Source organism: Sceloporus undulatus, chromosome 4 (genome assembly GCF_019175285.1).
Source record: "Sceloporus undulatus isolate JIND9_A2432 ecotype Alabama chromosome 4, SceUnd_v1.1, whole genome shotgun sequence".
Taxonomy (NCBI): Eukaryota; Metazoa; Chordata; class Lepidosauria; order Squamata; family Phrynosomatidae; genus Sceloporus; species Sceloporus undulatus.
Genome location: NC_056525.1, coordinates 105,331,956 through 105,359,580, shown reverse-complemented (window position 1 = coordinate 105,359,580; position 27,625 = coordinate 105,331,956). Strand labels below are relative to the sequence as shown.

Below are 27,625 nucleotides of genomic sequence, written 5' to 3'. Positions count from 1 at the left end.
AACTAAATATGCTTAGCACTGCAGCTTGAATTCTTACTTCTTTGTGAAACTTGTTTTAAGTTTAATATATTTATCAACCTTTGACTAGAGTATTGATATAATGAAATTGCTTAAGTTTTTTTTGTTTTGTTTTTTGAAGAAATCCTTTCCCAACAATATTTACCTGTACTATTTAATAACTTTTTTACCTTCATAAAGTTTTATATTGGCCATTTTAAAAAAAATCATACAAACACATAATTTTTCTTCCATTAAGTTATACAAAATCTGTAAACTAATATGTGAAATGCACTACTCATACATACAAAGCTACTGACTATGACTATTGACTAAATACCATTGTACAGCAATGGTTATCTTGCTGTTGTGTGCCTTTAAGTCATTTTCAAGTTCTGGTGATCCTATCATAGGGTTTTCTTGGCAAGGTTTGTTGAAAGGAGGTTTGCTATTGCCTTCCCCTGAGGCTGAGAGAATGTGACTTGCCCAAGGTCATACAGTGGGTTTCATGGCCAAGCTGGGAATCAAACTCTGTTCTCAAGTCCTTCTTCAACACTCAAACCACTATGCTGCAACTCATGTTACACATCCCATTCTCTAAGGGAAAGGGTTCCAAGAACACACTATCAACATTTTTTTTTCTGCACTCATTCTCAAGAACCAAACCCGTATGGAATGCCTTGGACTTTTAAATTTTTTTAATAGCCATTAAAATTACATTAATATTGATAGTTAAATGAATTAAAAACTTGGGTGGGGAAAACAGATTCTTTGAATGTATGTGTTAACACACACACACACACACTAATTATGTTTGCAGTTACTTCACATCACAGTGAAAATGAATCTGCTCAAAAATGCACTTTCAAGCAGATTGCCTTCAAAAGCCACTGCTGTACACTATCAAAACTTTCCAGATCTGTTTCTATATGCAAGCACTTATATATCTTTCAACAGAAAGCACATGCTATCATCCTAAAATAATGAACAGGAAATGTATACACATTCAAAGGTGAACCGCCCTTCATTCACAATTTCATGCTGGCTTACATATAGTACTCCTCCTATCCATCTATGGCAGCATGTGTAATGTGAGCTTGGAGGTAACAAGCAGCTGTACTTCTACAACTCAAGAACATCATGTATAAAATAGTCCATTACAAATACTGTTCCTAGGTATGTGAAGAGACAGCACTGGCACTATTCTAAGGTACCAAAAGCCCTGAACCATGGTGCAATGTTCAGATGTACTGTCCATGATGCAATTACATTCAAAATCATCAAGAAATGGTGCAATGGTTCTGTAAAAAAATCTGGCTCACAAACATAAATACTTGTAATAATTTATTTACAGCAAGATGGAAGCTGCTGTGAAACCAAGTAGGTGGATGCAATGTCCATGTCAGGTTTTTCATTTCATTTAAAGATATGCAGATTGTGATTTCCACTTCCTCTAGTATTTATAGAGAGAGTCAAGTATCTTTTCATTGCTTCATATTTCTGAAAAAAGGATGCAGCAAGGCATCCTTTGCAGAGATTCTTGTAGCAGGATTTAAATCAAGCAGTTTATCAAGAAGATTATAGGCCTCATCAGGAACTTTATCCCATCCTTTCAGATCAGTTCTCTTTTCAATAGTCCTAATATCTGTGCCATCGCCTTCGTGACAACTTTGTTTCATTCGTTTTTTGGGAGCCTGAAGTGGACCCTCCAAAATATTGCTGATTTCCACTGGCAAAACAGATTCCTGAGAATGTCTGATCTGTACATCACCTGTTGAGATGTCAAAGTTGGTACTTTTCCCTCTCAGCATCTCACAGAGCTTCCGTAAATCCTGAGCTGGGATTTCTTTGCTACACAGTATGGATTTCCCTATGTGAAAAGCATAATTGTTAGAATGAGTATTCTTCAGTATGAGCTGGAGTTTCCACCTCTTGGGATCTGGACACCCTGGATCCCAAGGAGTTACTGTATACACTCATGTATAAGTCTAGAAATTTAGGCCAATATAAGTACTGTATTTTAATTCAGACACACACACACACACACACACGGTGAAAGGCAAGAGTTTAATCTGCCCTGGAACTACTGACCGCCTTCTACTCTCTCATCCATCCAGCCTTTACTATAAGCACACTTATGCCTGCTAGAATTTTGCAAGTTCTTAGGCATTGTTTTCCTTTGCTTCAACCTTTACATCCTTCATTACATTTTGCCCTCAACTTATTCATGGGTCATATCAAAATCCTTAATTTTGACCCCAAAATCTGCCCTTGACCTGTACATGAGGTCAACTTATAGTCAAGCATATATGGTACTTTACTGCTGCTAATGGAGTTTAAATTTTTCTGCCCTTTGTCCCAGTCCCCACATGACCAATAAAAGGAGTAGCCTCTGTTTGCATTGAAATCCCTCCATATCAACTGAATTACAACAGAAAGCATCTCATACAAAATGTAGGCTTGTGACTTCAATACTGTTACTTTTCTTCTCCTGTAAGATTTTCAAACATCCTTTGCCTGAGTAAGAAGCCAATAAAAGTATTGCTCTTTTGTGGATTTTGGGTTATCTTGAAACTGATGTGAAGCATTCTTATCACTGGTGTCCAGACCAATGATTTCCAATATTATCTCAAGTTATGCTGGTTTCTGGAAATATAAACACAATTATCTCCAGAAAAGAATTGCAGAGTGAAGGTTACAAATAGAACAAATGCACACTGAATTATAGAAAATGTGAAACCTGCATACCAAATGTTCTAGCAGCTTGAATTGTTTCCCTGGATCCACGAATAGTCATAATCTGTGCCAAAGCAGTTAAATCATCACCCGCTTTGTAAAATGGATACCGACCACTCAGCAGAGAAAGAAATATGATTCCTGCAGACCATATGTCAATTGCTGCAATTAACAAAATACCTCTGGTTAACACATATAATTCCATTTTCTTCTTGTGTTTGAAAGATTTAGGAATGACAATCCAAATCTTATTTTGTTTTATATTTGTTCAATGATTAACTAATATTATAGAATATAAAATTTTAGACCATTATGTTGTTCAGTTCAAGCCTACTCTGCACAATGGGACTGCCAAAGTAAGTAAAGTTACACATATACTCCAGATGCATCCAACAGCAATAATAACATGCAGGTTTAATTCTATCTAGTATGGGGATTGGATATAGGCTCAAAATTTGCTTGTCAGAAATGTTTACTAGGAATTCTAGCAATGTGTTTCAAAATTCAAAATACACTAATAAACCAGGACCATACTCTTAAGCTTTTTGGCCTCTGTCATTCCCTTCAATGAAAAGAGCGGTTGTACATGATCAAGAGATGCTCATGCATAAGTGAATGGGGAAGTACCTAAGGGCGAGCACCTGTATGTATACTGAAATCATTGCACTCTGAAATCTCAGCAAATTATACCCAATGGAAGATAAATATTTCTACATTCTGTTATTCCAAAACTTACAGTCATAATTCACTCAAATCTAAGAACTTCTAAGCCTCATTGACTGTAGTGAAAGAGTTAAGCACATGTTTAACACTCCCACTGACAAAGAGGTAAATGAGCTCAATCTGATTCTGCCTTATTTATCTTTGATGAAATCCTGTTTATCTTCATGGGACCTGAATCTAGGTATTAGGTTTTGGATGTGACATTGGTTATAGACTCAAAAATTTCCCACAGCACACAGTGCGCCCGCGTTATACGTGGACGTGTTATACACGGATTCCAGCATATGCTGGAAGCCCGCAACGGAAGTGAAGGAGCGCGCCCCGAAAGGAAACAATGGTGCGCGCTCCCTCGACTTGCGCCCCGTGTGCTGCCTCCATGCCTCCATGGGTACAAGCCCCATTCATTTGAATGGGGCTTGAGCATCCACGTTTTTCCCTCACGCAGGGGGGGGGTCCAGAATGGATCCCCCACGTAACGGAAGGGTGGACTGTACAAGGTTTACAAATTGAAGACCAAGGAGGAAGGGCAAAGTCAGAGTAAAATAATGTATCCACAAGATTATCTATAAACATTTCCCTATAATATTAAAAAATGAATGAGTGAAATAATAGCTGACATTTCCAAGGTGGACAGAATGCTGGAATGGAACCAGAAACCAGGATTCAAACTTCAGGTCCAAATATTATTTCCTCCTTTTCCAACCTTGTTACATTGAACAACACTTAGGGCAGACCTCCACTGGTGTAATCTTTGACATAGTAGACTGAGTCTCCCCCACACTAACCCCACACTTCAATCTTTCCTTAATGTCCAATCTTTCCTATATCCTTGATATAGACTAAAGCTGAAATAGTAGACACGAGTAGTGCAGAGAAAAAAATAATTTTACACACACACACACACACATCCCAACAGTCCTCAGATACTCTGCTTCACACCTAGGGAAAGATGGGAACTACCTTCCCTGTATAAGTAGACTGTATCTTCTAGCCAGTATGAGGGTCATCTTGGACTTAAAACATTACTTGGATACATGGAGAGCAATACCCATATGCTAATAACATTGATGCATCTAATCTAACACATACTTCCATCTGCTTAAAACGGTTAAATATCATGCCAGCTTTTACTGTAATCTTTCTAAAAATCTGTCTGCAAGGATATTATGTTAATTACACTTGCTCTAAGAGAATATAATAATGGACATGATCTCTCAGAATTTCTGAATGTAAACAGTGAAGTCATTTCAAAATTCTTAAGTTGACACAAGGCCAAAGTGTTAGCTTTCTACCTTCCATCCCTCTTTAAAACAGAAATGGTACTAACTCTCATTATTGTAATAAATATCTGAAATGAAACAAAGCATATATCCAACTTGCTTTTATTCCAGGTGACAAGCCTAGAATATTAAGAGGTAAAGGAGTTTCTTTAACCAAAGTCCTATTGCAGTTTGGAAGACCTATAGAGATAAATACTTTGTGCATGACATTATCTATTTCTGTTCTAATGTACTGTACCTGTAGACTGATGAGGACACTTAGTTAATACCTCTGGTGCTCTGAATCCAGGTGTACCAGCCCTTGGGGCAACCTGCTGACGTCTTAGGGGTTAGAATAAGAAAAGTACAGTTACAAAGTAATAACACACAATCTGAACTTTTCATGATCTGATAGTAAAACAGTTTTAAAGATATTCTTTTATATGATGTTATTAGTGAACATACAGCACTTTCTTTTAAATCTAAAATCTTTTTAAAATATTTTTAGTGAGTCAGTTTGTCATATGCTTATAGCTTCAGTGCTAATGTTTAGAGCTCTCAGAATATTATGTACACAAACATGATTTACATTTCCTTGGAGACAGTTAACGTCAACTGCACAAAGTTTAAACTTCTAACTATGGCATCTTGATCATGAGGTGCTTGCTTATGTTTGCTGGATCCTTCCCATTCAGGGGGGGTTCAGTTCTGACCCCCCCCCCCCGATGGCAAAAACTACAGACAGTCATATCCCATATTATTCAATGGTGACAGTGTATATGCGGACAAATAACTGACCCCCTGTACATGTGGCTCCATTGAATAATATGGGGCATGGCTATTTGTAGGCAGTAAATTCCACTGATCACCAGCCTGCCAATATGAAGGGTCCACTGTAATGACACAAAACACTGAAAGAGTTACCGGTATTATTCCATTGCTTCATGTTGATAGTATAGTTGCTTGACATTTCTTAATTTATGAACTAGACAAATTCACAGGCTAAAGGATAAAACTGGCACTCTTAAGCTAAATGTCTGTGTGAATACATTGTGCTTCCAACATTGCTATAATGCTGTTTCACGTTTTGATTTACTGTCAAAGATACCCTATGGACACAGAAGAGAGAATGAACTCTCCTCACTTGCCTTGCAAACAATTTAATTGATCAGAAGGTGGAAAAAGCAACAAGGGGATCAACTATTTTAGATCTGATCCTAATCAATAGTGACGACCTATAATTAATGGGGTGCAAGTGGTGGGATAGTTAGGTTGGAATGATCATATTCTCCTGGAGTTTGTTAGACAGTGGAACACACTCCCTCAGGGTGTACTGCAGTTTCCTTCCGTGGAGGTCTTTAAACAGAGGCTGGATGGCCATCTGTCGGGGATGCTTTGATTGAGATTTCCTGCATGGCAGAGGGTTGGACTGGGTGGCCCTTGTGGTCCCTTCCAACTCTACGATTCTATGATTCTATATGTAGCCACTGAGTGCTGAGAATGTCAGTAATGAAAGTGAACATCTGTAAAAAAAATCCAGACAAATAAGCTTCTGATATATTTCTTTGCTGTTGCATTGCCTAAGTATAATGTTATCTTGTGCTTGCTAAATCATTTGTCGAACTAATCCATGTTTTTAACATTCCTTGACAGCACAGAGATAGGTTTTATTGCACTAAGGCTAATTACCTTGAAAGACAAATACTGCAAACTCTATCTTTTGCGTAACAGTCACAGGTTAAGTTAGCTGGACAACTGCTGGCAGCCTTCTTGGCTAAACCATTATTCACAACTGAAGTTGACTTCTTCTTCGCTGACAGTTTTCTAGATGCAGTATCTGTCACTTTGGGCTGCTTTATGGGCTGCAATATAGATTATTTTTAATGCAAGACATATTTAAACACAACTTTGACTTTAGCTACACTCAAAGAAGTAAAAGTTGTTATTAAGTAGCATTTATAAAGGCAGTTTGCCAAATTCACAAGATCTACTAGCAATAAATCGCAATGGCTATTAAAACATAGCAAGGAATTGCAAGAATTCTAGCTGAGTGGGATTCAGGAAAATCAGACAGTTTACTATCAGTACCATTATCCAGAATGCTTTTATATTATGAAATTACAAAAACAAGTCACTAAACTCCTGGGTTATAAAAAATAATAATAGTGATCTGTGCATTGTATTTGTTTGTGGGAATGGCCTATCGACTTATGGTGACACCACGAATTTCACAGGGTTTTCTTAGGCATGGAATTTTAGAAGTGATTCTGCCAGTTTCTTCTGAAATATAGCCTACAGTATCCAGGATTCATTCGCAGTCTCCCATCCAAGAATTGACCCTGCTTAGCTTCAAAGATCAGATGAGAACTAATGCCTTTAGGGTATTAGTCCTACTGAAATGAAGAGGATGTATACTTGGACTAAAAGTGATGTTTTTAGAGGGCCTGCTGCCAAAAATAACAATCCCAACCTTGCACAATACAAGGTAAGTACCTCTTACCCAAAATGTCTGGGATCAGAAGTATTTCTTATTTTGGATTTTTTTTTAATAGAATACCTTTTTTAATAGAATTATTTGCACATACAAAATACACAATACACGATACAAGTAGAGCAGTATGTACTTCATCTGCAAGGTTGACAGAGACTGAGGATAAGTGAAATGGCAGGAACCCAAGTGTAGTGCTTGATGCGAATCAAAGCCTCCTATTTCACAGATCCTTGCATCTGTCTCCAGCATCACATCTCATTCTACTTGTGTTGTGTACGAGCTACAAGACTGGAGAGCGACTGAGCATCTGCGAGATGAATGAGCAGAAGCAATGCAGCCGCTGGCTCACAGGTGGAAGTGGGCAGCTGATGGCAAAAAGTTTCTCTGTTGGAGGTTTTCAGATTTTGGATTTACAGATTAGAGATGCTCAACCTATAGGTTATCAGCATGGCACACACTTTCTGTCCCTGTTTCCTTAGAGATTGAGATATGCATGCTTAGATGATATGTTATATATTTCTACAACTACAGTGGGCCCCTCCTTATGCGGGGATCCGTTCTGCCCCCCCCCCACATAAGGGAAAATGTGCATGTTCATGCTCCATTGGAAACAATGGGGCATGTGCATGCGGGTGCGCACGCCACTGATTAGACTGTCCTGCAGCTTCTGCGTAAGCAGGAAACCACGTATAGTGTGTCCACGTATGGTGCGGGCGCACTGTACATGTTATAGGGGAGAAGTGGCGAAATTTGGAATACTATTGTTATCTTAACAGTAGCATTGTGTCGAAGTTCAGTTTGGTCCTGACATGGAACAAAGCTGTCTTACTGGTTTCCAAGGAAATTAAGTGACAAATTTGACTCTACTGGGAACTACTTGGTTGTTCTCCACAAAGTGATAAATAAGGAATTTCCCCCAGTTTACAAAAGCTTTCTTACATCTGTGTTCAGAAGCAATTTTTGCTGTTTAAGTGAATGGCTATTTGTGAACCTGAATATAAAACCATTATTGAGTAAAGAACATTACCTACTTACTGTTGTATTTCCAGTTATTATTATTAAATCTCTCACACACACCTTCCTTCTTGAATGATCAAAGTCAGAAAAACAAGTAGGGCTTGGGTCACATGAATACGTAGGATAGTTAAAACTATGTTTGGGACAGTAACTTTTACAAACACACTGCTATGGCTGTTCTACTGTATATTTAAAATATATCTAGCAAAGTTGCCTCATTAACTTCAGATGTATCTTCACTGCTTTAGTGTAAATCTAAGTCCTAGCTCCAGTTAGACTAGATCCAACTAATCAACTGCTGAATGGTAAATCAACACTGATATAAACATCATTGATGTAATGTGTCCATACTAGTAGGGATTTGCCATGGGATTTAGGTCTTTTATCTCTTGGCACTATCTAGAAGAATATAACTAAAATATTTATTACAAAATAAGTTTCACAAGGTTGACATAATCTTTAGCTAGATTCATACACTAGGGTGGGGAGAGCAGTTTGCTCAAATGTTCAGGGAGAGACACATACATCCCCCCAGTCTGTCAAACTATTTGGCTAAAAATTGAAATAGTAATACTGTATACAATGGGCTTTCTGCAAAAAGAAAATGAAAAAGAAAAAAATGCAACTGAAATTCTCCATCCTTCAAATGATTTTGGCTAGTCTTCAAATACTATAAATACTAGATATGCTTAGGAATATACAGCAGATTCATCTGTGGTTACTCACTTTAACTGTGGAACGGTCCTGAAATGTGGAGCTTCGGACATTGAAATTCCTCTCCCCAAAGACAGAGCGCTGATGAGTAAGGGACTCTGGTCTCTCCTACAGTGTCAGAAAGAAGGAAAATCAGTATTCCATCTCTCACACACTGACCATTACAAACTTGTCTTTCCAAAAGTATTAAAAGTGAGATAGCACACACACACACAAAAACAGCTGCATGCAAACCTTCTGAATGGACAAACATATAGTTAAGAGTACACAGTCTAGACTAAATGGTAAACTTGATTATATATCAACCTACATCTCAACATTTTAAAGAGGAAAGACACTTTTAGTGCAATATAACATTTATATAACTGTGCAACAATTTTACATTGCTATATTAACAATAAATATCTGAAAGATATTTATAAAAGTTGAGTATCCTTTATCTGAAATGCTTGAGATCTTAAATGTTTTGGATTTTTTCAGATTTTTGAATATTTGCCTATACATAATAAGATACCTTGGAGATGGACACAAGATTAATTTATATTTCATATACTGCATCTTATACAAATAGCCTGAAAATAATTTCATATACAATGTTTGTGTACACTGAACCATCAGAAAGCAAAGGCGTCACTATTTCAGCTACTCATGTGGACAATTTTGGAGTATTTCAGATTTCAGAATAGCGGATAAGGGGTACTTAACCTGTATGAACTTTCCTGAATTTTAAAATCCTCAGGGGAAAGCTTTTCCTTGATCCCACCACTTTCAATGTGCTGTTTGGTGAGGTCATGAGGGACTTGAAGGTGGCTGCTCCCAGGCTGTGGGACTCTGCTCTATGGTAGGCTAAGCTGGCATCCTCCCTGTTCTCCTTCTACTGGCAGACAAAAATATTTTTATTCAGATAGGTTTCGAAGCATTAATTAGTAACTGAGGCCTGGTACAGACGGGCCTATAGGGTGCCCTCGTCCCGTGCTAGGAGTTGGCCAAGGGCGCTCCACCCACACATGCCTCAAGCCTCACACATGATGAGGGCATCAAAATGGTGGCACCCTGTACAAATGGGTGCCACCATCATTACCTAAGTGCCATGCGATATCTGCACGGCGCCGCATGGCACTTATATAATGAGTGGCGCACTCATTACACTGCTACCACGACAGAAAAAGAACCCGCTTTTTGCGGGTTCTTTTTCCATTGGCAGAAAACTGCATGGTTTGTCCGCTGCGTTTTTGCCCTGGTGGAAAACTAGGTGCTGGCAAACTGCCCTTTTGGGGCAGTCTGTACCGGGTCATAGGAAGAGTTTTTTCATGGGGAGGGAATATTAGGTTTTCCACTTTTTTTGTGGGAGAATCCACCTTCAGGTCCCTCATGTCCTCACCAAACAGCACTTTGAAGGTGGTGGGACCAAAGAAAAGCTTTCCCCAGAGGATTTCAAAATTCAGGAAAGTTCATGCAGGTTGAGTGTCCCTGGTATTCTGAAATCCAAAATACTCCAAAATCATCCACATGGGTGGCTGAGATTTTGTTTTAAAATGGTTTAAAACCTTTTAAATTCTGTACTAGAGTTTAATAAGAAAGAATATAAAATTGCTTTTCAGTGTTATAATTGATGGGTTTGGGCTGTATTGTTTTAATTATGCCTTTTATAAGCTAATTGGGACCCTGTGTTGGGGAACAATTCTCATTATACTTTATACGAATGAAAGTTCTACTTGTCGATATTTATGGTACGTTCCCCAGATAATTGTAGTATGGTACCTATATAGATAAGAATATAGTTTCATATTTAAACTTTCCTGATACTTTCCCCCACAAGATGCCACAGGTGATTGCAGCTCTCTAATGTATACATATGGCCAAACTGAGGAAAGCAGCTGCCTCAAACATAGCAGTGAATACTTGGTATACTGAACTAAATTGTCTACATGAGTAGTATACTGAACTACACCACAATCCAGCATGGGGTCATAATTGATAGCCTGGCACAGGATTTTAGTTATTCTTCAAAAGTTAATTTAAAACACAATATACTGGCAATGCCATTGTACAACTGTTGCATAAGAATAATTATTACAGGTAAAAATCCCAATTTTGTGAGCGGCATGATTTTTATAAACACTTTTCAGTAATTCTTTCCCCATATGTAAAAAGATTTTTGGGACAAGCTGATTGTTTTCTGGTATTATATCTCCCCCTGTTGGATGAAGTACCTCATTAAATAAATTCACACTGCAAAAATTAAGTAAGAAGCACAGAACCTTTCTTTTGTGTCCTTCTTTAATCTGTGTTTGTGAAACGGAACAAGGTCTTTTATTGGCAGTTTTTGTAGCTGACTGAGGAGCTAGTTGTCTAGATGCTGTGGAAGTGACAGAAACCTGGTTTCCCAAAGTTGCATGAGGCTTATTGTATGTGTAACTTCCCTGCTGGGCTTCAGACTGGATAACTTTTAGAAGTTCTATTTTTGTCTCAGGAGTTCCTTGTGCCAAACCAAAGTCGACCAGGGCATACCTAAAATACAATTTAAAAACACTTACTTGTAAATTATTTAACAAACATAATTCAACAATAGCATTTTCTATATGAAAAACCAGGGCATTCCTGATATTAATGGATGCTAACTTGACTGTATTATAGAAGCATACAAAAGAGGTTGTCTGCATTAATCATATATCCTTTTTTTAAAAGTAATGTATTTAAAGTGGGTGCTTTTGGCAACAAAGCTTTCTTCTGATAATGTGCATTATTTTGTCATACACAATAAGACTACAGTGGTACCCCGGGTTACGAATATAATTCGTTCCGCGGCGCCGTTCGTAACCCGAAAGATTTCGCAACCCGAAAAAGCCATAGCCGCTAGCGCTGAAAGCCGCGATTTCGTGCGAAAAAGCACCGAAAAGCACCAAAAATTTTTTCGTAAGCCGGAAAAAAAACGTAACCCGAAACAGTTTTTTCCTATTTAATTTTTTCGTATCCCGGAAATTTCGTAACGCGGTGATTTCGTATCCCGGGGTACCACTGTATAAGTGAAATATGTCACAAAATTTTATTTTCTGCTGGGAATAATATGATGTATTTTAAATTTTATTTGTAGTTTTATCTGTATGAATGCAAAAGCTTGTTGCTTAGAGCATAAACCTGAAAGTAGGGAGGGGTGACCTTTCAGCACAGCTTGCAGGAATTTGAGTTGCCTCTTCCTTACTGGCTAGGTTGGAAAGGTACCCAGCAATATGTATAAGAAATATTAAAATGAAACTACACATTTGACAACAGAAGCAGGGTTGAGAAGCAAGCTGCTACCATTATGTGTACATGTGCATGGTTTCAGCAGAAAAACAGCAATTACCAAAAGGTGCACTTTACTCTCCATTGCTTTCTCTCTATGAGCCCTTAGATATGGCAAATACAGTTCTGGCAATTTACATGAAAAGAAGGTGGCAAATAAATGGTTCAATGCTTCCCGCCCAAAACCATCTCAAAACTGATCTTTCCTTGCTGTTTGCCATCTGAGGACCACATGTCTGCCACTGAACATCTAGCAGAACCACTACTTTAATGAAGGACATAATGTATTATTGGACTGAAAAAATTGGCAGACTTACTGTTTCATTTGTCTGTTATACAGAAAGTTACTGGGCTTGACATCACGATGAACAATTCCAAAGTGATGAATACGCTTCAAAGCTTTAAGAAGATTAAACATATAATCTCTTACTTCTTCAAAGGAGAGAGAGTTCAAGATGTCCTATAAAAATGGTGAAATAAATAATTTTGCAATGATTTGTAACTAAGTGTTTTTAATTCTTTTATTAAAAGAAATTTGAAACTCACCAAAAAGGATTCGTGTTCCACATATGGCATAACGATAACCACATGATCATTTTTTCTAAAACAACATTTAACTCCAATAACATTATCCTGGCCCCTGTAAGAAAAAAATATATATTTTCTCTCTCACAAATTCTATTTGTCAACAATTATTATTATTATTATTATTATTATTATTATTATTATTATTACTATATCTCTATATATTTTTTCTTTATGGGTTTCATTCTCCTAAAAAAAAAATCTCTGCATAGTCATTACTGACACAGAGAGCACAATTATTTATTAAATGTTCTACCCAAACATACTTTCTAATCAATAAATGGGGCTGTGAATATATTTAATAGCAGTATCTTAAAAAGCCAAAACCAAAACCAGAATGTAGTATGGGGTGCAGAATTGCCTTCTGCAAACATCATCCTTCATTTTCTCCTTTAAAAATCAACTGTCTAATGCTGAAAATGTTTAAACATAATGAGGTAGCATATAATTTTTTTTAAAATGAGGTTATTATACTAGGCCCAGAATGTACTTGGTTTCTGAAAATGTTTTGCTATGGTTCAGAGTGGGGGAGCATACAGTACCCTGTATAGCTCCTTACTAAATAGGGCAGAAGCAGAACAACTACATGAAGTCAGAAACCACAGCTAGGAATTATGTAAGGTAAGCATACTGGACAATCAACAATTATCCAATATATTCCCAGAACATAGAACCTAAATAAGTGGTGGCCAACTCCTGGCCCTCAATATATTGTGGGTCTGCAAATTCTATCATGCTAACCACTGGCAATGCTGCCTAAAACTGACAGGTAATGTAATGCTGTAACACTTTGAAGACCCTAAAAAGCCCAGTACTGGTTTAGATTTTTGGAAGGGAAGGATTTAGGTGGAAGAGCAGTCAGATTTTTAACGGGATAATGCACAAAGTCCATTAGTATACAGCATTAGTTGATTCCACTGAAAAATGTATTACTTCATAAATCATCTTTCAGATCTATTGTATATATGCCTATTATTGATACTCTATGGCTGGATTTTACTGGACTGCAACGCCCAGCATTCTTCAGCATTGCTGATGTTGACTGGTACTGATTCAAGTCGCAGTCAACAATATCTGGTGAGTGAATGAGTCAAACCTGTTTTATGTTTATTACAACAATAGTACTAATGGTGGAGCTACACAATGTATATATGAGAGAGGCATGAATCAGGACAGTGCACCTGCCTTACAGGTACACTGAATCTCCTGGAAATTTAAAATCTGTGTATGTTTCTATTTTGAAGCTTACCCTGCTACTATAAGACACTGAAGTTCTGCAGCAATTCGTACAGGATGACTAGTAGGAATCAAGTGTTTCAAAGCCACTTTTTCTTCCTGGCCTCCTCGTCGGTGAGCTGTGGCTAAGTAAACAGAACTAAAAGTACCTGTAAAAAATAAAATAAATGTCTTTACTATGTATTTAGGACTCCATAATAACTAGAAATTACCATTTTCATATTGTTGTGATGCAGCTGTTTCTACAATGATACTAGTTAAATAAACATAACAGCAGAGAGTGGCATTTGCAAACAAGACTTCATAAACTTTATAGAGGAAGGAGAAAAAAAAACAGAGCATCACTGCAAATAAATAACCATATTCTGAGTATAGATATTTCAGTGATTCAGACCAAACATTAAAATGGTCTAAAAACTAAACTAAACTAAAAATCCAAAAAAACAATTTCTTGTGTTATTAAATACAATAGAGAATCTCTATTAGGTCAAAATCCTCATTAAAGTCTTCAAAATCAGCAGCGTATGAATATACAGAAGAGATTCTGTGTATCCAAAAATATAGTGCTCCACTGGATATTCCAAATGATTTACAATTGTACACAGAAACTACAGTACATTTACCAAGGAATATACCAGATAAAGGAACTGGACATAAAGGATTCCAGTACAGAAACTAAAATCATTTTTATGAGTAATATCTCTTATGATATTATCTAAAGAATGTTTAAAAATCTACTTTTCAGCATACTCCCAAGGCAAGTAAAACCCAGAGAGAGACAACCTGGTGCTCTCCACCAACTCCAGTTTCAGATTACTAGCCATGCTGAGGTGTAGATGTGCTATAGTCTAATACCTGAAGGGCACAAAGTTGCCTATTGCTGCCTGAAGCTTTGAATGGCCACTTTCGCATGGCTGCATAGCTCTATATTGTACATTCCACTAAATACCCTAATGATTTCAACATGCAATTACATGGGCAACAGAGATTGGCAAGGAGTCTGGAAAACAAGTTCTCTGATGAATGGGGAAGGAAGGTGGGTTTCTTTAGCCTAGAAAACATCAGACTGAAATAATATGCAGTACAGCGGTAGTAACATGATAGCTATCTTCAAATATTTGAAGGACTATTATATGGAAAATAGAGGAATGTTTCAAAGGGTAGAACAGGGCCTTCTCTATTGTAGCACCTTGGTTGTCAAATGCTCTGTCCTGAAAGGTCCTATTGGGGCTGGTTTTAGCTTCACGCCAGCACCAAATCAACACAGCTTTAGAGCCTTTACAATGTTTAAAGTCTAATGATTTTATCTAATTTGTATATGAACATGTTTTAACTGTTTTAACATTTTTTAAATTGGTATATAGATTAGTTTGTTTTTGGACTATATTTTCATTCTTTAAATGTTTAAAAGATATATTTATTTTATTGTTTAATGGGCAGGCAATAAATATTTTAATAAACAAACAAAACCCAAACCAACAGATTCAAATTAAAAGTCTGACTGAAAGAATAACATCATGATGGTAAGAGCTACAGTGTTGCCAACAAGCCTTGAAGATATTCCCTGGAATGTTTTACCAAAATCCAAAAATCCCTGGAATTCCCTAATATTTACCAGAATATTCAGTCAAAATCCCCAGAAAGAAATTAATTAAATTCCCCGGATTCCGGGGAATTCACCAGAAAATGGAAATGCTAAAGAGCCACGTGACTCAGCAACAGACAACCTTGGAAAGTGAGAGGCTCTACTTTGTGGAGATTTTTGTATTCGCTATGGATTTCTGCACTGGACTAGATGATCTTTGCTTTACTTTCTAACTGTACATTTCTCTGCAGTTCAAAGCTACTGTTAAGTCCCTCCAACCAAATGTAAAGGTGCCCAAGTACACTTTTACTGAGTGTATGTTATCCAACCATTAAAGTAACACAAGCATTGATAATACAGAGATTCCATAATGACTCTGTTCTCTGTCTACAAAATAGCCATTGCACTGGACAGAAATAGTTTCCTAGATGGTTGTTTGCACTTGAATTTCCAAGATGGTTATTTTTTTTCAAAATGGGGAATCAAATGTTATTGCCTTTTACTCTTGTTGCTGTTCCTATCAGGCCTAGGGGCCATTAGGCATGAAACTTAGCATACACATTACCCTGCTTAAGAGTATGGAGCCCTTTCTTGTAGTAATCTCTCAATACAACATGCAGACTACATGATGTTAAGGGCAATTGATACCCTCCCTTTTCTTCTTCTTATTCCTGAAATGTCTTTGCATAAAGGGACTTGGTGGTCTTGAAAACTTGCACATTTTTTCTGCCTTTCCATTAGCCTAATGAGTTTTGTTCCAATACAGATTGGGTATCTGTTTTATGGCCAATGCAGCTACCCCAACATTCGGAAGATACATTATGTGAACTAAGGCCCCTTACAAACAGGCCAAAATAAAGCTGCTCCGGGTCACTTTGGAAGTATGCTGTTTCAATGATGCATGCATCCTAAGAGTCCAGTAGCTGCACCAAAGCCATGATCCAGTCCTAAGGACTAGAGCGCAGCTTTAGCGCAGCTTCCAGACTCTTAGTATGCATGCATCATTGAAACAGCATACCTCCAAAGTGACCCGAAGCAGCTTTATTTTGGCAGTCTGTAAGGGGCCTAAATAATTAGAATTAATGTTTATAGCTTTTTAAGCTTTTAATAACAGCTTCTGAGGAAACTGTGCAAGAAGTATGATTAAAACCTTTCCCCCTTCCCCTCCTGCTGTGGTCCCAAGCAAAATTGCCTCTCTCAGATTTATCCCAGGAGGGAAATTTCTATTGGCTGACAAAATAACAGCCTATCTAGTAGGAGGGAGTTTCATTAGGAGTGCAGTTTGGAGTAATAGGTTAAACCTTTCTTCCCTTATGGCACAGTCTTATTTATCCCCATACCCTGTTTGCATCTTTAACATTAGACAAGTTTTATTGCAACAGCAGAATTAATTTCCTCCAAATGTTGCAAAAAGCAGAAGATGGACAATCAAGAGGAAGATAAACTTACCAACAAATGCCAACCCAAAGTTTGTTTGTAAAAAAACCTTCCAAAATTTGCACCCCTCCCAGAATATATAAAATATATTCTGAAAATTCCCAAACATAACCTGTAAAATCTCTCTGTGAACATTTCAAAAGTGGAACTTCCATTGAATCCTATTTATTGATGCCACAAAAGCAAAGTTCAGAAAAACAAAAATAGCAAGATCTATTCCCATTAAGAAATCTTTTCCTTGAAATTTCAAGGTAATCATGATCATATTTACCTTCACCAATTTTTCCTTTGACTTTGAACACATTGATAAGCTGTGGTACTGCTTCATAAAGCTTTTCAATATCTGAACTTGTTCCTAAAGAAAAATTGAAAGCGAAAAAGAGTCTTTTCCAACTTAATTTGTTGCATATTATTATTATAAACAAATTGTTTCAAAAATGAAATCTAAATATTACTGCAAACTGTCTTAGTCCTAAACAATTCACATCAATTAAGTTTGCTACCTCTTCAAGAGGTGGGATGATTCCATGTAAAATAAAACTATTGTAATGTTGTTGGAGGGAGTGCCTTTTTGGTCATTGTGGAAGAGAATAATCAGCCTCTTTAATAACCAAAAAAAGGCATATGAAGGCATCTTTTTGGACTTCTACTTGCATTATGTCACTAAGAGATTGCCAGGCCATCTGATGTATTTTTAAAATAGTTTAAAACCTTCTGTTACTGCCAAATGCAACAGTCTTGATACTCAAGGTTCTACTTTCAGTCTTTTAAATCCTAAACAGTTTGAGATTCACTTACCTGGGGAAAAAAAAACACCTTGTGTTCATGCAAACATCCCCAAATATAGAGATACTAGGTTTACATTGATCCACAAAAAACAATAGGACTTAAATTAGTTATGCCTGCCAAGGCCCATTCATTTCAATAGGACAAGTTTACTTACGATTACCATTAGATTTAGTTGGTATACTCCAAGTCTATATTAGTGTTACTGTACTTGTTTACAACCGATTTCAGTATGATGTCAACTGCTATTTTCAAAGCAGTTAAAAGTACTATGTTAGTTTCAATGGAGGGCTGCAAATGCTCAAGCAGTGTGTATTTCTTTGTTTCTCATGCTTTTAGCTTAATGTAAATGTGTTTAATGAATAAAAAATATCTTCAGATAAAGTGGCAAAAAGAGGCAGAAAAACAGAGAAGTACAAGAGACTAACATTATGAACTGCAGCTGATGAATTCAAAAACTAATGTTCAAGTATTTACAAGTTACTGTTTTTCATATTCCTATCACTAGATGGCACAGCAAGAATGTTATATGGTATTTTCTTGTAAAAACTCAGACAAGGTAAGCAAGAAACCCTAACTTATGTTGAATATTTATTTATTGTTACTGATTCAAATAATGTTTTGCCTAAAGGTTATAGAACTATTGTTACCATGTTCTTTTAAAGACTAGTCATGTTAGTCTGGATCAGTATGTGAAGGGCTCTTACAGCACCTTTGAGATTAACTGAAAGAGAGGTTTGTAACATAAGCTTTCAAAGATTTGGTTTACTTCCTCAGATGCACAGAAAGAAGTGCCATTGAACAATATTTATACTCATGAATGGGGTTGGGATGGGGTGGGGATTGTATGTGACTAGTAAATTATTACTTTTCTATTACTAATCTATTACTATTCACACACACCCTGCCCATTCATGGGTATACTGTCTATACTTGACTATAAGTCAACCTCATGTATAAATTGAAGTCAGGTTTTTGGTCCAAAATGTTATGACCTGTGGATAAGTCGAGGGTGAAATGTATGGGCGTGTAACAAAGTTGATGAAGTAAAGGAAAACAATGCAAAAGAACACAGAGCAGGCATAATAGTTTGTGCTTATACTAAAGGCTGGATGGATGAGATCATGGGTCGGCAACCTGCGGCCCGCGGGCCGGATCCGGCCCGCGGAGGCTTTTTGGCCGGCCCGCGGCATCAGCTGCCGCCGCCGAAACCGGCTTTTTGCCTCTATGGGCGCCGCCATTTTTTCTCCCAAAATGGCGGTGAAGTCTCACGCGACCTTCCGTGAGGTCGCGCGAGACTTCGCTGCCATTTTGGAAGAAAAAATGGCCCCAGAGGATTTCAAACTTCAGGAAAGTTCATGCAGGTTGATGTCCCTGGTATTTCTGAAAATCCAAAATACTATACTCCAAACATCATCCACATGGGTGGCTGAGATTTTGGTTTTAAATGGTTTAAAACCTTTTAAAATCTGTACTAGAGTTTATAAGAAGAATGTAAAATTAGCTTTCCAGGTTATAATTGAGGGGTTTGGCTGTATTGTTTTAATTTTCCTTTTATAAGCTAATTGGGACCCTGTGTTGGGGAACAATCTCATTTACTTTATAACGAATGAAAGTTTTCTACTGTCGATATTTATGGTACGTCTCCCCGGATAATTGAGTATGGTAACTATATAGATAAGAATATAGGTTTCATATTAACGTTCCTGATACTTCCCCCACAAGATGCCACAGGTGATTGCAGCCTCTCAATGTATCATAGGCCAAACTGAGGAAAGCACCTGCCTCAACATAGCAGTGAATACTGGTTACTACTAACGAAATTGTCTAAGGAGTAGATATCTGACTACACCACAATCCAGCATGGGGTCATATTGATAGCCTGGCCCAGGATTTTTAGTTATTCTTCAAAAGTTAATTTAAAACACAATATACTGGCAATGCCATTGGTACAACGTTGCATAAGAGTAAATTACGGTAAAAATCCCAATTTTGTGAGCGGCATGATTTTATAAACACTTTTCAGTAATTCTTCCCCTAATGTAAAAAGTTTTTTGAGACAAGCTGATTGTTTTCTGGTATATATCTCCCCTGTTGGATGAAAGACCCTCATTAAATAAATTCACACTGCAAAATTAAGGAAGAAGCACAGAACCTTTCTTTTGTGTCCTTCTTTAATCTGTGTTTGTGAAATGGAACAAGGTCTTTTATTGGCAGTTTTTTGTAGCTGACTGAGAGCTAGTTGTTCTAGATGCTGGTGGAAGTGAACGAAACTGGTTTCCCAAAGTTGAATGAGGCTTATTGTATGTGTAACTCCCTCTGGGCTTCAGACTGAATAACTTTTAGAAGTCTATTTTTGTCTCAGGAGTTCCTTGTGCCAACCAAGTCGACCAGGGCATACCTAAAATACAATTTAAAACACTTACTTGTAAATTTATTTAACAAACATAATTCAACAATAGCATTTGTTCTATATGAAAAACCAGGGCATTCCTGATATTAATGGATGCTAACTTGACTGTATTATAGAAGCATACAAAAGAGGTGTCTGCATTAATCATATACTTTTTTTTAAAGTAATGTATTTAAAGTGGGTGCTTTTGGCAACAAGCTCTTCTGATAATGTGCATTATTTTGTCCATACACAAAGACTAAAGTGAAACATGTCACAAAATTTTTTTTTCTCGGGAATAATATGATGTATTTTAAAATGTATTTGTAGTTTAATCTGTATGAATGCAAAAGCTGGTTGCTTAGAGCATAAACCTGAAAGTAGGGAGGGGTGACCTTTCAGCACAGCTTGCATGAAGTTGAGTTGCCTCTTCCTACTGGCTAGGTTGAGAGAGTACCAGCAATATGGATAAGAATAGTAAAAATGAACTACACATTTGGCAACAGAAGCAGGTTGAGAAGCAAGCTGCTACCATATGTGACATGTGCATGGTTTTCAGCAGAAAAACGCAAGACCAAAAGGGTGCACTTAAACTCTCCTTGGCTTTTCTCTGATGAGCCCTTAGATATGGCAAATACTACAGTTCTGCTCATTTACATTAAAAGAAGGTGGCAAATAATGGTTCAATGCTTCCCGCCCAAACCATCTCAAAACGGATCTTTCCCTGTGCTGTTTGCCATCTGAGACCAAATGTCTGCCACTTGGACATAGCAGAAACCACTCACTTTACTGAAGGACATAATGTATAATTGGACTGAAAAATTTGGACAGACTTATGTTTCATTTGTCTGTTTAACAGAAAGTTACTGGCTGACATCACGATGAACATTCCAAAGTGATGAATACTCTCAAAGCTTAAAAGATTAAACATATATCTCTTTACTTCTTCAAAGGAGAAGAGAGTTCAAGATGTTCCTATAAAAATGGTGAATAAATAATTTTGCACTGATTTGTAACTAAGTGTGTTTTAATTCTTTTATGAAAAGAATTGAAACTCCCAAAAGGATCGTGTTCCACATATGGCATAACGATAACCACATGATCATTTTTCTAAAACAACATTTAACTCCAATAACATACCTGGCCCCTTATAAGAAAAAAAAATTTCTCTCCACAAATTCATTTGTCAACAATTATTTATTAGTATTATACTATATCTCATATATTTTTTCTTTATGGGTTCTTCGCTCATCCCTAAAAAAACAAATCTCTGCATAGTCCTTACTGACACAGAAGCACAATTATTATTAAATGTTTACCCAAACATACGTTCTCAATCAATAAATGGGGCTGTGAATATTATTAATAGCAGTACTTAAAAAGCAACCAAAAAACCAGAATGTAGTATGGGGTGCAGAATTGCCTTCTGCAAACATCATCCTCATTTTCTCCTTAAAAATCAACTGTCTAGTGCTGAAAATGTTTAAACATTAATGAGGTAGCATAATTTTTTTTTTTAAGGAGTTTTATACTAGGCCCAGAAGAACTGGTTTCTGAAAATGTTTTGCTATGGTTCAGAGTGGGGGAGCATACGTACCCTGTATAGCTCCTTACTAAATAGGCAGAAGCAGAACAACTACAAGGAAGTCAGAAACCACAGCTAGGATTATGTAAGGTAAGCATACTGGACAAATCAACAAATTATCCAATATATTCCCAGAACATAGAACCAAATAAGTGGTGGCAACTCCTGGCCCTCAATATATGGTGGGTCTGCAAATTCTATCATGCTAACACATGGCAAGGCTGCCTAAAAATGACAGGAATGTAATGCGGTACCACTTTTGAAGACCCTAAAAAGCCCAGTATCTGGTTTTAGATTTTTGAGAGGGAAGATTTAGGTGGAAGAGCAGTCAGATTTTTAACGGGATAATGCACAAAGTCCCATAGTATACACACATTAGTTGATTCCACTGAAAAAATGTATACTCATAAATCATCTTTTCAGATCTATTGTATATATGCCCTATTATTGATACTCTATGGCTGGATTTTACTGGACTGCAACGCCCAGCATCTTCAGCATTGCTGTTGTGGTACTGACTATCAAGTCGCAGTCAACAATACTGGTGAGTGAATGAGTCACAACACTGTTTTAATTTTATTATACAAATAGTACTATGGTGGAGCTACACAATGTATATAGGAGAGAGGCATACAGGACAGTGCACCCGCCTTAACAGGTACACTGAATCTCCTGGAAATTTAAAATCTGTGTATTTTCTATTTCAAGCTTACCCTGCTACTATAAGACACTGAAGTTCTGCAGCAATTCGTACGGATGACTAGTAGGAATCAGTGTTTCAAAGCCACTTTTTCTTCCTGGCCTCCTCGTCGGTGAGCTGGTAAGTAAACAGAACTAAAAGTACCTGTAAAAATAAAATAAATGTCTTTACTATGTATTTAGGACTCCATAATAACTAAGAATTACAATTTCCTATGGTTGTGATGCAGCTGTTTCTACAATGATACTAGTTAAATAAACATGACAGCAGAGAGTGGCATTTGCAACAAGACTTCATAAACTTTAAGAGGAAGGAGAAAAAAAACAGAGCACACTGCAAATAAATAACCATATTCGGAGTATAGATGTTTCAGTGATCAGACCAAACATTAAAATGGTCTAAAAAAACTAAACTAAACAAAATCCAAAAAACAATTTCTTGTGTATTAAATACAATGAGAATCTCATTAGGTCAAATCCTCATAAAGTCTTCAAACTCAGCAGCGTATGAATATACAGAGAGATTCTGTGTATCCAAAAATAAGTGCTCCACTGGATATCCAAATGATTACAATTGTACACAGAAACTACAGTACATTTACCAAGGAATAGACCAGATAAAGGAACTGGACATAAAGGATTCCAGTACAGAAACTATAATCATTTTTATGAGTAATACCTCTTATGATATTCTAAAGAATGTTTTAAAAATCTACTTTTCAGCATACTTCCAAGGCAAGTAAAACCCAGAGAGAGACAATCTGGTGCCCCCAACTCCAGTTTCAGATTACTAGCCATGCCGAGGTGTAGATGTGCAGTAGTCTAATACCTGAAGGGCACAAAGTTGCCTATGCTGCCTGAAGCTTTGAATGGCCACTTTCAAGGCGTGCAAGCTCTATATTGTACATTCCACTAAATACCTAATGACTTCAACATGCAATTACATGGGCAACAGAGATTGGCAAGGAGTCTGGAAAACAAGTTCTCTGATGAATGGGGAAGGAAGGTGGGTTTCTTTAGCCTAGAAACCAGACTGAAATATGTGCAGAACAGCGGAAGTAACATGATAGCTATCTTCAAAATATTGAAGGACTATTATATGGAAAATGGAGGCATGTTTTCAAAGGTAGAACAGGGCCTTCTCTATTGTAGCAGCACCCGGGTTGTCAAATGCTCTCTCCTGAAAGGTTCTATTGGGGCTGGTTTAGCTTCACGTCAGCACCAACAATCACAACACAAGCTTAGAGCCTTTACATGTTTAAAGTCTAAGATTTTATCTAATTGTATATGAACATGTTTTAACTGTTTTAAAACTTTTTAATTGGTAAGTAGATTAGTTTGGTTTTAGACTATATTTTCATTCTTAAATGTTTAAAAGATATATTTATTTTATTGTTTTATGGGCAGGCAATAAAATTTTAATATACAAACAAACCCCAAACCAACAGATTCAAATTAAAAGTCGGCTGAAAGAATACACAGATGGGAAGAGCTACAGTGTTGCCAACAAGCCTGAAGATATTCCCTGGAATGTTTTAAAACACAAAATCCAAATCCCTGGATTTTCTAATATTTCCAGAATATTCAGTCAAAACCCAGAAAGAAATTAATTAAATTACCCAGATTCCGGGGAATTCACCAAAAAGGAATTCCGGGGAATTCACCAGAAAGAGCCACGTGACTCAGCAACAGACAACCTTGGAAATAGAGGCTTACTTGTGGAGATTTTTGTATTGCTATGGATTTCTGCACTGGACTAGATGATCTTTGGTTTACTCTAACTGTACATCCAGCAGTTCAAAGCTACTGTTAAGTCCCTCCAACCAAATGTAAAGGTGCCCAAGTGCACTTTTACTGTGTGTATGTTATCCAACCATTAAAGTATCACAAGCATTGTAACAGTAGATTCCAGACCTGTTCTCTGTCTACAAAATAGCCATTGCACTGGATAGAAACAGTTTCCTAGATGGTTGTTTGCACTTGAATTTCTAAATGGTTATTTTTTTTTCAAATGGGGAATCAAATGTTATTGCCTTTTACTCTTGTTGCGTCCTCAGGCCGGGGCCATTGGGCATGAAACTTAGCATACACTTACCCTCTGAAGAGTATGGAGCCCTTGCTTGTAGTAACTCTCAATACACATGCAGACTACATATGAAGTAAGGGCAATGAACCTCCCTTTTCTTCTTATATTCCTGAAATGTCTTTTGCATAAAGGGACTTGGTGGTCTTGAAAACTTGCAACATTTTTTCTGCCTGTTCCATGTTAGCCTAATGAGTTTTGTTCCAATACAGATTGGGTATCTGTTTTATGCCAATGCAGCAACCCCAACATTCGAAGATACATTATGTGAACGGCCCCTTACAGACAGGCCAAAATAAAGCTGCTTTGCGGGTCACTTGGAAGTACCAGTGGTAACCCACCGGGAATACGAATGCGCCGCCTTACGAAATTTCCGGGTTACGAAAAAAATCCATAAAAAAACTTTCCGTTTACGAAGGTTTTTTTGTCGGGTTTTACGAAAAATTTTTTTGGTGCTTTTTCGGCGCTATTTCGCACGAAATCGCGGCTTTTCCCCATTAGCGGCCTATGTTGGCTTTTTTCGGCTTACACGAAGCATTATCGGGTTACGAAAGCGGCGGCGGAAAAACGAATTAAATTCCGTAACCCGGGGACCACTGTATGCTGTTTTTCAATGATGCATGCCATCCTAAGAGTCCGGTAGCTGCACCAAAGCCATGATCCAGTCCTAAGGACTAGAGCGCAGCTTTAAGCGCAGCTTCAGACTCTTAGTAATGCATGGCATCATTGAATGCATGCATCAGTGAAACAGCATACCATCCAGAGCTTTATTTTTTGGTGGTCTGTAAGGTCCAAAATATAGAATTAATGTTTATAGCTTTTTAAGCTTTTAATAACAGCTTCTGAGGAAACTGTGCAAGAAGTATGATAAAACCTTCCCCCTTCCCTCCTGCTGTGGTCCCAAGCAAATTGCCTCTCTCAGATTTATCCCAGGAGGGAAATTTCTATTGGCTGACAAAATAACAGCCTATCTAGTAGGAGGGAGTTTCATTAGGAGTGCAGTTTGGATAGAATAGGTTAAACCTTTCCCCTTATGGCACAGTCTTATTTATCCCCATACCTGTTTGCATCTTTAACATAGAACAGTTTGTTTTATTGCAACAGCAGAATAATTTCCTCCAAATGTTGCAAAAAGCAGAAAGATGGACATCAAGAGGAAGATAAACTTACCAACAAATGCCAACCCAAAGTTTCTTTGTAAAAAAACCTTCCAAAATTTGCACCCTCTCCAGAATATATAAAATAATCTGAAATTCCCAAACATAACCGTAAAATCTCTCTGTGAACATTTCAAAAGTGGAACTTCATTGAATCCTATTTTTGATGCCACAAAAGCAAAGTTCAGAAAAGCAAAATAGCAAGATCATTCCCATTAAGAATCTTTTCCTTGAAATTCAGTAATGCATGACATATTACCTTCACCATAATTTTTTCCTTTGACTTTGAACACATTGATAAGCGTGGTACTGCTTCATAAAGCTTTTCAATTCTGAACTTGTTCCAAAGATAAAATTGAAAGTGAAAAAGAGTCTTTTCCAACTTATTGTTTGCATATTATTATATAAACAACTGTTCAAAATGAAATGTAATATACTGCAAACTGTCTTAGGCCTAAACAATTCAAATCAATAAGTTTGCTACCATCCTCAATTCAAGAGGGGGATGATCCACCACCTAAATAAAACTATGGTAATGTTTGGTAGGGAGTGCCTTTTGGTCTGTGGAAGAGAATAATCAGCCTCTTTAATAACCAAAAAAAAAAAAAAAAGCATATGAAGGCATGCTTTTTGGACTTCTACTTGCATTATGTCACTAAGAGATTGCCAAGCCATCGTGATGTATTTTAAAATAGTTTAAAAAACCTTCTGTTACTGCCAAATGCAACAGTTTGATACTCAAGGTTCTACTTTCAGTCTTTTAAATCCTAAACAGTTTGGGATTCACTTACCGGGGGGAAAAAAACACCTGTGTTCATGCAAACATCCCCAAATATAGAGAATCTAGGTTTACATTGATCCACAAACAATAACTTAAATTAGTTATGACTGCCAGACCCATCATTCAATAGAACAAGTGTTAATTACAACTACCATTAGATTTAGTTGTAATTTCCAAGTCTATTTAGTGTTACTGTACTTGTTTAACAACTGATTTCAGTATGATTGTCACTGCTATTTTCAAAGCAGTTAAAAGTACTGTTAGTTTCAACGGAGGGCTGCAAATGCTACAAGCAGTGTGTATTTCTTTGTTTCTTATGCTTTTAGCTTAATGTAAATGTGCTTAATGAATAAAAATACAATGCGTCTCGCCTTAACGCGGGGGATCGTTCCTGATCCCGCCGCTTAAGGCGAATTCCGCCTATGCTCGAGCCCCATTGGAAACAATGGGGCTCGTGCGGCGCGGCGCAAGCGCGCGCGGGGGGCACAACGGGTGCACGCGCCCATTCAATTGAAGGGACGCGCTGCCCGCCACCCCGCGCGCGCGCCGCAGCTTGAGCACATGTGCTCAAGGCCGCGTATGGGCGCTCCCGCGTATGGCGTGGGTCACTGTATCTTCAGATAAAGTGGAAAAAAGGACAGTAAAACGAGAGAAGTACAAGAGACTAACATTATGAACTGCAGCTGATGAATTCAAAAACTAATGTTCAAGAATTTACAAGTTGCTGTTTTTCATATGGCTATCACTAGATGGCACAGCAAGAATTTTATATGGTATTTTCTTGTAAAAATCAGACAAGGTAAGCAAGAAACCCAAACTTATGTTGAATATTTATTGTTGTTACAATGATTCAAATAAGTTTTGCCTAAAGGTTATAGAACTATTGTTACCATGTTCTTTTAAAGACTAGTCGGTTAGTCTGGATCAGTATGGTGAAGGGCTCTTACAGCACCTTTGAGATTAACTGAAAGAGAGGTTTGGTTAACATAAGTTTCAAAAGATGTTGGTTTACTTACTCCTCAGATGCACAGAAGAAGCGTCATTGGGGACAAGATAGTGGTTAGTTACTCATAAATG

At 37.3% G+C, this 27,625-nt stretch overlaps 1 protein-coding gene across 2 annotated transcripts in view; it reads right to left on the bottom strand.

Annotated features, from left to right (window-relative positions):
* Positions 1-518: 518 nt before the first annotated feature.
* Positions 519-27,625, bottom strand: part of CDC7 (cell division cycle 7) — a 35,136-nt gene continuing 8,029 nt past the window's right edge. For both annotated transcript variants that reach the window (XM_042465651.1, XM_042465650.1), the window contains 10 exons: positions 17,337-17,420; positions 14,057-14,192; positions 12,769-12,862; positions 12,540-12,682; positions 11,199-11,448; positions 8,950-9,045; positions 6,405-6,577; positions 4,975-5,057; positions 2,746-2,895; positions 519-1,867 (listed from right to left, as the gene is read on the bottom strand). In XM_042465651.1, coding sequence (XP_042321585.1) covers positions 1,482-1,867; positions 2,746-2,895; positions 4,975-5,057; positions 6,405-6,577; positions 8,950-9,045; positions 11,199-11,448; positions 12,540-12,682; positions 12,769-12,862; positions 14,057-14,192; positions 17,337-17,420 — 1,595 coding nt within the window. In that variant the 3' untranslated portion in view covers positions 519-1,481. The remainder of the gene's footprint in view (positions 1,868-2,745; positions 2,896-4,974; positions 5,058-6,404; positions 6,578-8,949; positions 9,046-11,198; positions 11,449-12,539; positions 12,683-12,768; positions 12,863-14,056; positions 14,193-17,336; positions 17,421-27,625) is intronic.